We start from the raw sequence: 14,794 nt of genomic DNA on the forward strand, positions 1-14,794 counted from the left end.
GAGAATTGTTTACTCTAAGACTTACATTTTCAGTTCTAAAGGCATCAGCTTTTAAGACTCTTAAGAGTTATAGGATAAGATGGACTTCATCCGTGAATTCTTAAATGTTTAAATAGATTGAAAATATTGTGAGAAAATAAAAGGTTTCTTAGACTACAGAAATAGATGGAGATAAAACAGACCATATTTACATTGAAAATTCATGTCATTTTTTTCCACACAATATACTCCATCTGTAGTGTTTTAACCAACTTATTTTAACTCAGCATTTTTAGAGGTGGCAGAAAGTTACCAAGGATCTTTACTTAGCTTGATAATTTGAAATCTACTAAAAACAACAGGATTTATGTAAACCTTCAATTGTGGTTCTATGTATAATACCAACAGAACCTGTACTTAAAATTTATTTAGAAGGAAAAATTATTTAAGCTCTGAAATATTCAATTGTTTGGTCTAGAGAGAAAAGAAGTCCTTTCGTAACTGTTAGTTGTTCCTAACATCTTATCTTAGATAAATTTTTGCCTGTTGGCTTTTTAAATTCATAGGTGTCATTTACTGTGTGCAGTTCTACATGCTAGGTTTAGCATTTTATGGGACTACTAAGAGGTGAGTGCTACTTCACTTTAGCAGTGACAGTAAACAGAAGTTATGGAGTTTTTCCTCCTACAGAGTGAAATCTGTATAGCACCCACCCCCTTCCACCAGTGAAAAACCCTTGCCTCTCTGTAGCATCTGTAAGGAGACAATGTGCAGGCACTTCCCAACCTATGGTTGGGAACCAGATCAGTTTCTCTATGCCTTAAGGACTAAGTTGTACTGAACACAATGTACACAAATGAGACTTGTCCTTCGGGTTGTGGCTGTAACCATTATATTCAGGACAATACTTTTCATGTCAGCTTCCTTATGTATTTCACATTCAACAGAAGATGTGCACTCAAAGATTTTCTGATTATGACATGCCAGGGGGGCCTGCCCGCTGCTATGGTTTTCTGTAGGTTTGGTTTCTAACTGCACTGTGTGAAGCTGCTCTTTAGAATGCTCTTAAAAGTATCCTGCTTAGGCTGCTAAGATAAACTCTTAAGTTCACGGTACAGCAGGCAACTCAGCAGCCATTCTTACAGATACCCAGTAGAGCAGTTATATTTCAAGAGATTTTAATTTAATGTTAGTGAACTGTTAATGCTCACTATTTTTCATTACTCCATTTTATCACTGTAATCAAACATGAATCACTGTCAGTTTCCACTGTATTTACATCTCTCTATACTATGCATTTGCAGCCTCTGGATGATTAATGGGATCAACACCTTTCCTTGCCTGGACTCTTGCATGGTTTCCTATTATTCACAAAGTATTCACAGTCCCTGGGACTTGACAACTCTTTAAGCTCATTTCCCACTATTCTCCCCTGTATTTCCTACTACTCACTCTTTCCTGAATATACCATGTTTCTTGCCTCAGAAAACCCTCCCCTTCCATATCCTGGCCCCACACTGAGAAACTTCCTCTGCCTCCCCTGCCAAAAGCCCACTCAGAACTTATTCTGCAAGGCTGTCTCTGACTAAAGAAGGGACAGTGGCTCTTCTCTCCCTTAATACCACATGCAGAACCATAGTCTCCTAGCCTTATTAATATCAACAACTGGCCCATGCCTTTCCCCATGCTGGCCTATGCTCTCCTTGAGGCTTGACTCTTCATTCACCATCACATCCTCACAGCCAAGTACAATGTCTGACAACATGCATGTTTGCTGAATGATTAGATGAATCAATTCCTGACATAGTGCTGAAATGACTCCAGGGACAAAGAGAATGATAAAACTGCTCAAAAATATCTAAGAACATCCATGAAGACAGTCTATGGTGTTCTACATAGCTCTAGGGGATGTGAAACATGCCATGGACACTCAATCATTCTAACATTCACCCATCTTCACTAAATACTTATTATGTACCTGGCATTATACTAGAGACATTAACACCGAGAGCAAAACAGTGACCAGAAAAAGGCAAAGTTACCTAACAGGAAAGAGACAGATTTATTCTCATACCTATTTGCTGAATAAATGTCAGGAAGGAGAGGTACATGGTGCAGTGAGTTAATAAAGGGGGAAATGAATCCAGTTAGCTGGGACTGGAGGGAGTGAGGATTGCCAAGTTCTAAGGAGTTAATCTAACAGAAAGATAAAGAGCTTCTGTGAAGAGTGTGGAAGGGCAGTACAGCTGCAAATGCAGAGAGCACCAGGGCAAGGGGAGGGCAGAGAGGAAGGCAGGGGCCAGACTCATGACACCTGAGCTATTTCTTACCCTAAGAGCACTCAGTAATGACGGGGGTTTGAAAACATTCTTCTGGGTACCGTATGGAAACATCTTTGAAGGGGCCAGGGCAGATGCAGGGAGAAAACAGGATGCTATTAAAACCACTTTTATCAAGGTGTTACCACTTGCCTCCTAAAAAGTATACTAATATTCATTTAGTTATTTATAATCCTTTCAAATCCAGACATTACTGAACAATGTTTATTTGCCAAGTAGGCAATTAGTAGGTCTCTCTGCTCCCAGGATTACTTTTTTCGGAGGGTAAGAATCTGTTCTAAGTATCTGAGAGCAGCCTGCATGTGATCTGTCATAATTCCAGGTTGGAAATTACGGGAAGTGTGGTGGGAAACAGGCTTCTTCTATTTAGTGGAGCTACAGAATCCCTAACTGAAGACATGCTAGTACAGAACTAAAAATACTGATTTAGGGGGAATATTCAAGTTTTAACAGCAATATATTACTTCTACTTAAAAGTCTCTCTGAGTGTAGTTAAGATTCTAGTATTTTTCTTCATTTGGTACTAAATACTGAAACGGATTCATCAACTTTTAAACATGGTACCTTTCATTAAAGTATATTAAAGCATAATGGAAGCACAGAGAGCCTCTAGCAAAAGGAAGCCCAGGAAGACAACACCAAGGCATATAATAATTAAAATGGCAAAGATTAAGGATGAGGAGGAAGTATTGAAAGCAGCCAGAGAGAGAAAAAGATTACTTATAAGGGAAATCCCATCAGGCTATCAGCAGAAATTCTTCAGGCCAGAAGCGAATGGCATGAAATATTTAATGTACTGAAACAGAAGGATCTTCAACCAAGAATCCTATACTCAGCAAGATCATTAAAATTTGAAGAAGGGATTAAACAATTTCCAGATAAATGAAGGATCAAAGAATTTATAACAACTAACTCAGCATTACAGGATATGTTAAAGAGACTGTGGTAGATGGACATGTTCCTAAAGCTAAATAGCTTTCACCAGTGAAATTAAACCCACAGTAAAGGGAGTAAACCAATTAATTACAAGCAACTACAAAATTAAGACAAAAGTAGCAAAACCAGCTATACACAAAATCAATCAAGGGATACACAAAGAGTGCAGATTATATCTAATACATAAGGTGTGGAGAAGGAAGAGGAAGAAAAAAGTACTTTTTTTTTTTTTTTTTTAAGAAAAAGGTACTTTTATATTGTGTTTGAAACAGAGCAATCAGCAACTTAATACAGATTGTTATATAGTCAGGAAACTACCCTTGACCTTTGTTAACCATAAACCAAAAGCCTATAATAGAGACACAAAAAAATGAAAAAAGAGAAATCCAATAATAACAGTAAAGAAAACCATCAAATAACAAGAGAACAGTATAAGAGAGGAAGAAAGGAATAGAGAGGAGCTATAAAAACAAAATAATTAATAAAATGAAAATAAGTTCATACCTATTAATAATTACCTTAAATGTAAATAGACTGAATACACCAATCAAAAACACAGAGTGGCAGAATGGATAAAGAAACAAGACCCATCTTACAGGAGACTCATTTCAGACCCAAAGACATACACAGACTGAAAGTGAAGGGATGGAAGAAGATATTACATGCAAACAACACAGAGAAAAAAGCAGGAGAAGCAGTACTTATATCAGACAAAACAGATATGTAAACAAAGAAAGCAACAAGAAGGACATTACATAATGATAAAGGGATCAGTCCCAAGAGGATATAATCATTATAAATATCTATGCACCCAACATAGGAGCACCTGAATATGTAAAACAAATACTAACAATTAAAAGGGGAAAGTACATTACAACACATTTATTTTAAGAGACTTTTAACACACCACTCACATCAACAGACAGATCACCAGACAGAAAACAAGTAGGGAAACAGAGGCACTGAACAATACATTAGATCAGATAGACTTAACAGATACATACAGAACATTCCACCCAAAAGCAGCAGGATACGCATTTTTCTCAAGTGTACATGGAACATTCTCCAGAACAGCTTACATACAAGGTCATAGAAACAGCCACAATAAAGTAAAAAAGACTGAAATTGTATCAAGCAGCCCCTCAGATCATGATGGTATGAAACTAGAAATAAATTACACAAAGAAAATAAAAAAGCCTACAAACACCTGGAGGCTAAACAACATGCTTCTAAACAATCGGTGCATCAGTAACCAAATTAAAACAGAAATCAACCAATACATGGAGACAAATGAAAACAACAACTTGACAGCCAAAAACCTGTGGGGTGCAGCTAAGGTGGTTCTAAAAGGAAAGTACATAGCAATACAGGCTTACCTCAAAAAAACAAGAACAATCCTAAATAAACAGTCTAAACTCACAATTGAAGAAACTAAAAAAAGAACAACAAAAAAACCCCAAAGCTAGTGGAAGGAGGGACATAATAAAGATCAGAGAAGAAATAAATAATATAGAGAAGGATAAAACAACAGAAAAAACTAACAAAACTAAGAGCTGGTTGTTTGAGAAAATAAAAGATAAACACCTAGCCAGGCTTATCAAGAAAAAAAGAGAGAGTATACAAATAAACAAAATCAGAAAACAATGGATACAACAGAAACACACAAAAAATTATTAGGTAATACTATGAAAAATTATATACCAACAAACTGGACAACCAAGGAGAAAGGGACAAATTCCTAGAAAAGTACAACCTCCCAAAATTGACCAAGAAACAGAAAATCTGACCGGATCAATTACCAACAATGAAATTGAATTGGTAATCAGAAAATTCCCAACAAACAAAATTCAAGGACCAGACTGCTTCACAGCTGAATTCTACGAAACACTTAAAGAAGAGCTAATACACATCCTTCTTAAAGTAGTCCAAAAACAAGAAGAGGAGGGAACAGTTCCAAAACTCATTCCATGAGGCCAGCATCACTCTAATATCAAGACGAGATAAAGACACTACAAAAAAAGAAAATTACAGACCTCTTAGGTCTTGCAGCAGCTGGGACAATGACAGGCCATGGATCTTTCTTCATTCCATAGATGCAAAAATCCTCAAAAAAACATTAGCAAACCAAATCCAAAAAATACATCATGACCATCCATCACAACCAAATGGGATTTATTCCAGGGATGCAAAGATGGTATAGTATTCATAAATCAATATTGTACACATAAACAAAAACGATAAAAACCAAATGATGATCTCAATAGATGCTGAAAAAGCATTTGACAAAATTCAACATCCATTCATGATAAAAACTTTCAACAAAACAGGTATAGAGGGTATGTACCTCAACATTAATAAAGGCCATATATGACAAGCCCACAGCTAACATCATACTTAATGGTGAAAAGTTGAAAGTTCTTCAAGATCATGAACAAAAGAAGGATGTCCACTCTTACCACTTTTATTCAATCTAGTACCACAAAGCCTCACCAGGGCAATCAGACAACACAAAGAAATAAAAGGCATCCAAACTGGTAAGGAAGATGTGAACCTGTCACTATTTGCAGATGACATATTATACATAGAAAACCCTGAAGACTCTACCACAAATTATCAGAATAACTGGATTCAGCCAAGTTGCATGATACAAAATTAATACACAAGAAATCTGTTGTGTTCTTGTATACTAACAATGAACTGCAGACAGAGAAATCAGAAAACAATTCCATTTACAACTGCTTCATAAAGAATAAAATACCTATTTAAAGAATAAACCTAACCAAGGAAGTGAAAGACCTATACTCTGAAAACTAAAAGACATGCATGAGAGAAATAAAAGAAAACAAAATAAGTGGAAATCTATCCCATGCTCATGGATAGGAAGAATATTGTCAAAACGACCATCCTGCCGAAAGCATTATGCAATCCCTATCAAAATATCAACAGCAGTTTTCTATGAATCAGAACAAGTAGTTATAAATTTCATATGGAACCACAAAAGACACTGAAGAGCAAAAGTATTCCTGAGAAAAAAGAACAAAGCTGGGGGGATTACACACCCTGACTCCAAGGTATAATACAAAGTTACAGTAATCAAAAAAATATGGTACTAGCACAAGAACAGATCCATAGATCAATGGAATGGAATAGAGAGTCCAGATATAAACCCATGCATATATGGTCAATTAATATACGATAAAGGAACCATGAATATATTATGGGGAAAAGACAGCCTCTTCAATAACTGGTGTTGGGAAAACTGGACAGCTACATGCACGAGAATGAAACTGGTTCACTGCCTAACTCCATACACAAAAGTAAAGTTGAAATGGACCAAAGACCTCAATGTAAGTCATGAAACCATAAAACTCTTAGAAGAAAACATAGACAAAAATCTCCTGAACATAATAAACATGAGCAATTTTTTTCTGGACACATCTTTTCAGACAAGGAAACAAACTTAAAAATGAACAAATGGCACTACATCAAACTAAAAAGACACTGAAGAGCCACTGTACAGCAAAGGATACCATCAGCAGAACAAAAAGGCAACCTACAGTATGGGAGAATATATTTGTAAATGACTTTCCCAATAAGGGGTTAACATACACACATAATATATAAAGAACTCATATGCCCCAACACCAAAAACACAAATAACTTGCTTTAAAAATGGGCAGAGGACTTGAACAGAGACTTCCCTCAAATAAGAAATACAGATGGCCAACAGGCACATGAAAAGATGCTCTATGTTGCTTACCATCACAGAAATGCAAATCAAAACCACAACGGGGTATCATCTTACAACAGTGAGAATGGCCACTATCCAAAAGTGAAGAACTAACAAGTGCTGGTGAGGATGTGGAGAAAGGGGAACCCTCCTACACTGTTGGTGGGAATGTAACTGGTGCAGCCACTGTGAAAGGCAGTATGGAGGTTCCTCAAAAAACTGAAAACAGAAGTACTATTTTAACCATTAATTCCACTTCTAGGAATTTACCCAAAGAAAACAAAATCCCTGATTTGAAAAGATATATGCACCCCTATGTTTACTGCTGCATTATTTACAACAGATAAGAGATGGAATCATCCTGTTTATCAACAGATGGATAAAGATGTGATACATATACACAATGGAATATTATTCAGCCATAAAAACAAAAGAAATCCTGCCATTTGCAACAACATGGATGGCTCTAGCGGGTATTACACTCAGTGAAATAAGCCAGGCAGAAAAAGACAAATATCACATGATTTCATTGTTTGTGGAATATAAATACAAAGCAAAACAGAATGAACAAAACAGTAGGCTCATAAGCACTGAGAAATGCTCATAAGCACTGAGAAGGGACTGGTGGTTACCATGGGGGAGAGGTTGGGGTAGGTGTGTAGAGAGGCTGAGGGGGATTAAGGGGCACAAAAACTCAATCATAATGTAGGTTGGTCATGGGTATAGCATAGAGCATGGACAATACAGCCAATGATTCTATAACATCTTCCTATATTAAAAGATAATAGCTGTACTGAGGATTGATAATGTGGGTGACTGTTGAACAACTGTGTTGTATACCTGAAACTAATGTAAGATTTTTGTATCAGTAAAAAAAAAAAAAAAAAAAGAACATCTTGTTACTATGCTAAATAATAAGAAAAAGGAGGTGTAAATGACTTATCAGAGAATCCACTGTTTTGAAATAAATATGTTTATTTTGCCAAAAAAAAAGTATATTAGAGCATAAACTTTACTTGAGTAGGGGCCTCACATCTTATTTACATTATTTAAATTTCTGCCATACAATACACTCTCTCTGGCCATTGTGTTCTATTTGGAGATCTCACAACATGCCATGCTTTTTCCCTGCTTCTCCCTTACCACGAACACCTACTCATTCCTCCAAAGTCCAGCTCAGATGTTGCCTGCTTGCTCTGTGGAGCTCTGCCCAGCGCCCACAGCCAGAGCTAACTGCTCCCTCCTCAGCGTTTCCATAGCAATGTGCTGATAACCTTATTATAGCACTCTGCATTGTGGTGAAGATGGCTGTTTTTGCTTTGGTCCCCCTGTTAAGACGGGATGGTTTCTGCCCTTTTTATCCATGTAGCCTGGCACAACAGGCATTCAGTAAATGTTTGCTGATGAACAAATGAATGAGTAAGACAATGAAGAAATACAGAGCACATTATTTCCCCACTCATGCTGCTGGTTAAGAAAAAAGGCATGCTTTTCATTCAGTGAAGCAAGTATAGCCTAGTCCTTGGATAAAGAACATGTCTATCCTGTTCAGGGGAGTTTTTAGGCTCAGAATAGGCATCCAGAAGAAGTTTATCCTCTTTCATCAACTGATCAGTTAGATAGACACATCTCCAAATTTTCAATTTCACCTTGTTTTATTTTTATGCCCTTCTTTAAAGAAAATTCCTAAGTTTATAATTTTAATAATGCTGTAAGTTATTCTTGATTTAATACAAAAGATCACCAAGATAAGTTTCAGATTAGACAAAAAAAGAAAGCAATCAGGGACCTTCTCTCTGAAAGTCTTCTGGACTGATTAATGCCTAGTACAGTGATAAGTATATAATAGATGTTCATAAACACTAGCAGCTGTTACTCTGTTACTTTTTTAATCCAGCCAGTATGTCTTACAAGTGAACAACTTTCCTTCCCACTCAAAACATCATGGCAAGTCAGCTTTAAAAGCTCCCTATGAGTTCATTAACTTCTATGAAAATCTATCAATAATATGGTTAGATCTATTGAGGTCATGTGAATAGTTTTGCATTTATTTCTGGTACATGTCTAAGGGGTAGAGCAGCTGAAAAGCAAAGCTTCTCATTCATTACAGGTAACACGGGACAACAATGCACAAGTTGGTGTAAGTGAACTCCCACAGTACTAGGCAGCCATTTCCTCATTTCTTAGGGCAGGGAGAAATAACCAGTATTGCTGCTCAATTATCCACATTCTTATGAAATGAAAGCATGTTAAATGGTTAGCCTCTATGGACTTTGGAATAAATGTTAACAGTCCCTGACAGCCTGCATTTATTAGGCAATTAATACATATCTGTGAAGGAATTGAAAACAATATACTTTATATATTCATGTAAAAACTAGCCACATGGGTTGGCCTTAAGCTTATTTTTCCCCACAAAATAATTAAATTCAGCCTCTTTGATGAAAACACACAAATTTCTTATGGACATTTGATTAAACAATGGGAGCAGTATTTTCTTTTACAGATTTAAGGATTACTAAAAGTAACTTGATATGTCAGTTTCCACATTATGCACAACTGAAAAATGAAGTCAGCCTGTATTTTTTTAAACAATGACAAAGACTGTAAACAGTTTCATGCATTAAGTTACCATGTTCCAGTCTGTTTCAACTTTTCTGAATATGGATTCCATTTTCCACACACCATTCTCCCATCCAGAAATGGTTTGACTATTATTTGAAACTCGGACATAACGATCTTTCACAATATCATAACAAAGGTGGAGCTCTTTAGAAATCTTCTCATTTTCAGAGGGGATGAACAAGGTTTCTTTCCTCTTAAAAAGAAAGCAGAATTAGTTTTTCAACATAATGGAAGATATATACTGATATTAGACGGAACTGCTATGTATAGTGGTAAGAGATTCCTTCAACTTGGAAAAGAAATATTAGTGATTAAAAAAATTAAAAAAATATTTTATATGTTAAATATGATCAGTATGATGCTAATATAGCATCAACAACTACTGGCCAGAAGACAAAGACAAACTACAGCTCTGACCTGTATTTTTGTGACTTGTGTTCAACCTGAATTCACTTATTTTTCTTCATTTCTACCACTACCACCACCTCCTAACTGGACTACTACAACTGTTTCCCAAAGTTGCCTCCCAGTTTTCATCTTACCTCTCCTTATCCATGCTCCACATAGTACAAAAATGATTTTAAAAAAATGTAAATTGGGATGTCATTTTCTTACATAACTCACTCCACTCACTTCCCACTGTATTTAATAATCACCAAGGCTAACAGGACCCTGTATGATCTGTTCCCTGCCACTACTCCAACCAGATCTCATGTCACTCTTCCTTTAGTTCCTCAAGGTGGCAGAGCTTGTTCCTGCCTGAGGACCTTTACACATACTGTTCCTGCTGCCTGGAAAGCCGTTTTCTTCTACTCTCTATTTATTTGTTTCTTTCTCATCCTTCAGGCCTCAGCCTAAAGTCATTTCATCAGACTGTCCCTTCCTGGTACCCTAAGGTAGGAGTGCCTGGGAGGTATAGCTTGAAACTATCTCCAGCAGGTATGAAATTATTACAAGAGCTCATATTTTACCTTAAAATTCCAGGCAAATTTTTCATTCTAGCTCAAAATAAATCTCTATTTGTTTTAATGTAAAATAGCCCCCAGAAATCTTGGAATCACTGAGTGAGACAGTTTGAGAAATGTGGCATATTTATCTTGTGCCTTATGTGTCACCGACACAATGGTCCCTTTCTCGGACAGCAGCAGACTACCTCTTGGATCAGGTAATTCTGAGTTGTGCAGCTGCCCTATGCACTGTAGGTGGTTCAGCAGTGTCTCCATTGATGCCAATGGCATCCCTCCTCCTAGTTGTGGCCAAAATGTCTCCAGACATTGCCAAATGTCCTCTGGAAGGTCACCCACTGCTTAGAACCAATGCTCTAGTCTATGTCAATATCTTGCTTACAGTATTGACTAATCAATCAGGATAGTGGGCAACACTTTCTTAAACGCTGGGTACTAGATATTAAACAATATAAAAACTTCAAATGTACAAGAATCAGTAATAATAAAACATCTTAGAAAAATATTCCTGTGTGTATATACATATGCCAGAATTATAAAATAGTAATATTAATTGTATGAACAAGAAGATTATTCCCTAATAGAATCTGTGAATATTACTGCCAAAGAGGTTTAAAAAAAGGAGTTATTTTTAGAAACCGGTTTGTAATTATGAATTAGTATATACTATACTTCAAAAAAGCATGTAACAATACTTGTCAATTCTTCTCATCTTTATCAAAGATACTTCAGAGCACTGACATAAACCAAATAGAAATAAAATTTTAAAGTTTTAATTAATTGCCAAAGGGAAAATAAAAATATATATGCTACTGAGCATGCCATGTATGCAACTAAACAAACCATCTGGAGTAAGAATAGTATTAATATTTCATAAAATCTTTTAAATCTAAGATTAAGATATAACTTTTCTTTCTGGAAATAAAATCACCAACATTTTCTTCTTTTTCCACCTGATTTCAAGGTTTAGTTACAACTTTCTTACAACTGACATTTTTCAATTTGCTTTTAAAACAAACATTTGATTCTAAGGAGGAAAATGACTTTTTAAATGCATGGCCCTAATATGGTCTCCAGAAATTGAGTAATTAAAAAATTTTTCAAAAAGGGAAAACAATCTGGGCATATGACCCAATTCATATTTTTCAAGTTTAATCAACTTGGATGACATACAAGAGGAAGCATACCCATCCATAAAAAGAAAAATAGATGAAGACCTAAAGAATATTGATGTTTTAAATTGAGCACAGCTGTGAATTCAATTAGCTCTTTTAAGTTGGCTTCATTTTGATTTATACTTGTGACTTGCACAGCATCAGCAGTGCTTTGAATTACTTGTTAGATTTAGATCTTGTAATTCTGTGGCTGAAACACTTTCAACTGACTCCTGAAGATGATGAGATGAATTAAAAAGCAAACACAAAGTTTACTGGGGCTAATTCAACCCTTCTGGACATACTTTCTTATTGGAGAAATGAGTTGTAACAATGGCAAAATTTTAAAAAGCAGATATATAAAGCTTTAATTTGTTTGGAACTGTTTGATATTGATACTATGATGGGTTATTTTCCTTTTAAGCATTTTTCATTATACATCTTCTTAAACATTTATATGAAATACTTTCTAGAGAGCCAACTTTGAGCTTCCTAAAGGCAGGGGACAGTCTGATGTCCTTTCATAATGTCCATTACAGAGTACATTGCTTTTCACCTAGCTCCTAACCATAGATGTCATATATCCACTGCTCATTATTTAATGTTGGAGATTAACCAAGAGATAATATCTGAAAATAAGTTGACGACATAATAGTAATTGTACCAGCAATAACATATTCTAGCCAACACCAGTGTATGCAAGTATATAACAAGAAACATAGTTTCATTAGCTGAATTATCCAGATTCTATTATTTTCCCCATTGTACTTTATAAAATTTTTATATGAAACAAAGAAAAGGTAAAACAGAGCTGTTTTAAATGCATTAAAATTTTATTTCAAAAGACTTGACCAGGAACTTCCCAAAAGAGGATATCCCAAAACTTAAAGAACAGGTATTCAACTTCATTAGTCATTACTAAAATACAAATTAAAATCATAATACACTATATATACAGTATACAACAGAACTGGTGAAGTGAAACAGACAGACAAGACCAACTAAAGCAAAGCTGCGGGAAGTCTCACAAAGCGCTGGGGAGTGTGAACTGGCACAACCACTCTGGAAAACCGCCTGGCAGTATCTACTAGAGTTGAACATACCCATCTTCTACTACCTAACATTTCCATTCTTAGGTGTACACCCATCTGAAATGCATAAACACATTCATTGAAAACATGCGCTTGAATGTTCAGAGTAGCATAATCATTAACAGCCGAAACACAGAAACACCCAAATACCCATCAACAGTGGCATATGGGTAAGTTATATTTTATTCATACAATGGACTATTATACAGCAATGAGAACAAACATACCATAAACATGCAGCAATGCTGAGAAGAAGAAACCATTCACAAGAGTACGTGCTATCTGATTCCACTTACATAAAGCACAATAATAAAATAATAAGGAGAATGGTCACTGTCAGGGGTGGAAGGCAATGGCTGGAAGGGAACTCATGGTTTTTTCTGGGATTTTGGTGGTCTATTTCTTATTCTGGTTGGTGACATGGGCACTCATTGGTGAAAATTTGTACAGCTAGTTTGTGAAGCTGTACACTTACAACTTATTTTTCTGTATATACTTCAGTAAAAGTTATACTGGACTAAAATTTTACATGAGGTAAAAAAGAAAAACCCCATTTAAAAAATGTTTTGCTAACTTTTGTACATTATTGTACTATGTCTATCAATTATTTATTCTTTTTAAATGTTTACATTTCTAATAATTACTTTGAAAAGTTAACAGAAAGGTCATGGCCAATGCGTTTTATCTAAGTAAAGAGCAAAGTATAGGAAGCAGGGAAGTGAGATTACCATGCTATAATGAATGAATTACCTCTAGACCCATTTCACCTCGGGCTACTTTCCAAGCCACTGACCCAGATATTCTTCCACCAAGTTCTCCAGGTTTAGGGGTTTTGGGAGATATAAATTCAACAAGCTCCACAATTATCCTCTGGAGAAGTTCTTTTCTTCTGTTTTCTGACAAAGATATTTGCCTCTGTAATTCATGTTTAAAAAAAGTCATTAAGATTAGGGGAATGTAGAGCTTCAGAGAGTCAGAATCACTAATCATAGATCTCTACAACAAATATAATAACAAAAAAGCTTGAAAAATTGCAAGAAGTGCCAAAATGTGACAGGGACATGAAGAGAACAAGCTGTCAGAAAAATGGCTCTGACACACTTGCTTAAAGCAGGGTTGCCACAAACCTTCGATTTGTGAAAAACACAATACTATGACATGCAATAAAGCAAAGCGTGGTATGCCTGAATGATTATTTGGAAAATGAAAAGGACACTGAGGAAAACTTAAAAATAATTTTAACACCCATATCCAACTCTCCATGACTTTTATTATCCTAGATTTAAGAGGTAGAAATTGACTAGCTTGTGTCAGACCAACAGCTGTGCTGAGAAAAGCTAGAAAAGCTGGGCAAAACAAAAAGATACACATATACAAACACCTGCTTAAATGCAACAGTAAGCTACTGAGGGACCCAGAACAGAGGAAGCTTGGACCTTGAGGGAAGAAATGAATTGAGCCTAACCAAATGCACTGTACCTCTTTTCCTTTCAGGCATTTGCCATTTAAGTGGCATGAGGAAGAGAGGCTTGGAGGCCGAGTAACAAAAAAGATGGCTAAGGTGCTGAAACACAAAGCAGAATTTTTACAGAATTACAGTTCTGGGAAGTAAATAAATTGGAGTTTAGAGCCCTCCAATGTGAATGGCTCAAGAAAATAACTCCAGATTTTAGCTTAGGAGCTCTGACGGGCTACACGTGAGAGGTGACGGGCTATCACTGAGTGGATTAAGGTGATTCACCCTATTTTACTTGCCTGAGAGAAGCAAAATTATTATTATTTTTAAATCATGAAAAAAAACCCATACATGTATACAGTAAAAAATTTCAATAGTACCAGAGGGGTAGAAAATAAAAACTGAACCTTTCTGTTAGACTCCCAGCTTTTCTTCTGAGGAGTAGTCATTGTTAACAATTTTCTGTGCCTTGTTTCAGAAATGTCCATACTTGGATGTGTGTGTGTAATTATATACAAT

At 35.9% G+C, this 14,794-nt stretch overlaps 1 protein-coding gene across 2 annotated transcripts in view; it reads right to left on the reverse strand.

Annotated features, from left to right (window-relative positions):
- NGLY1 (N-glycanase 1) overlaps positions 1-14,794 on the reverse strand; it is a 53,133-nt gene that overhangs the window by 2,953 nt on the left and 35,386 nt on the right. Inside the window, exons 9-10 of one of the 2 annotated variants that reach the window (XM_037008588.2) lie at positions 13,570-13,734; positions 9,617-9,802 (exon numbers count right to left, since the gene is read on the reverse strand). In XM_037008588.2, coding sequence (XP_036864483.1) covers positions 9,617-9,802; positions 13,570-13,734 — 351 coding nt within the window. The remainder of the gene's footprint in view (positions 1-9,616; positions 9,803-13,569; positions 13,735-14,794) is intronic. The other variant, XM_037008589.2, reaches the window with a different exon arrangement.

The sequence above is a fragment of the Manis javanica genome, chromosome 15 (assembly GCF_040802235.1).
Source record: "Manis javanica isolate MJ-LG chromosome 15, MJ_LKY, whole genome shotgun sequence".
Lineage (NCBI taxonomy): Eukaryota > Metazoa > Chordata > Mammalia > Pholidota > Manidae > Manis > Manis javanica.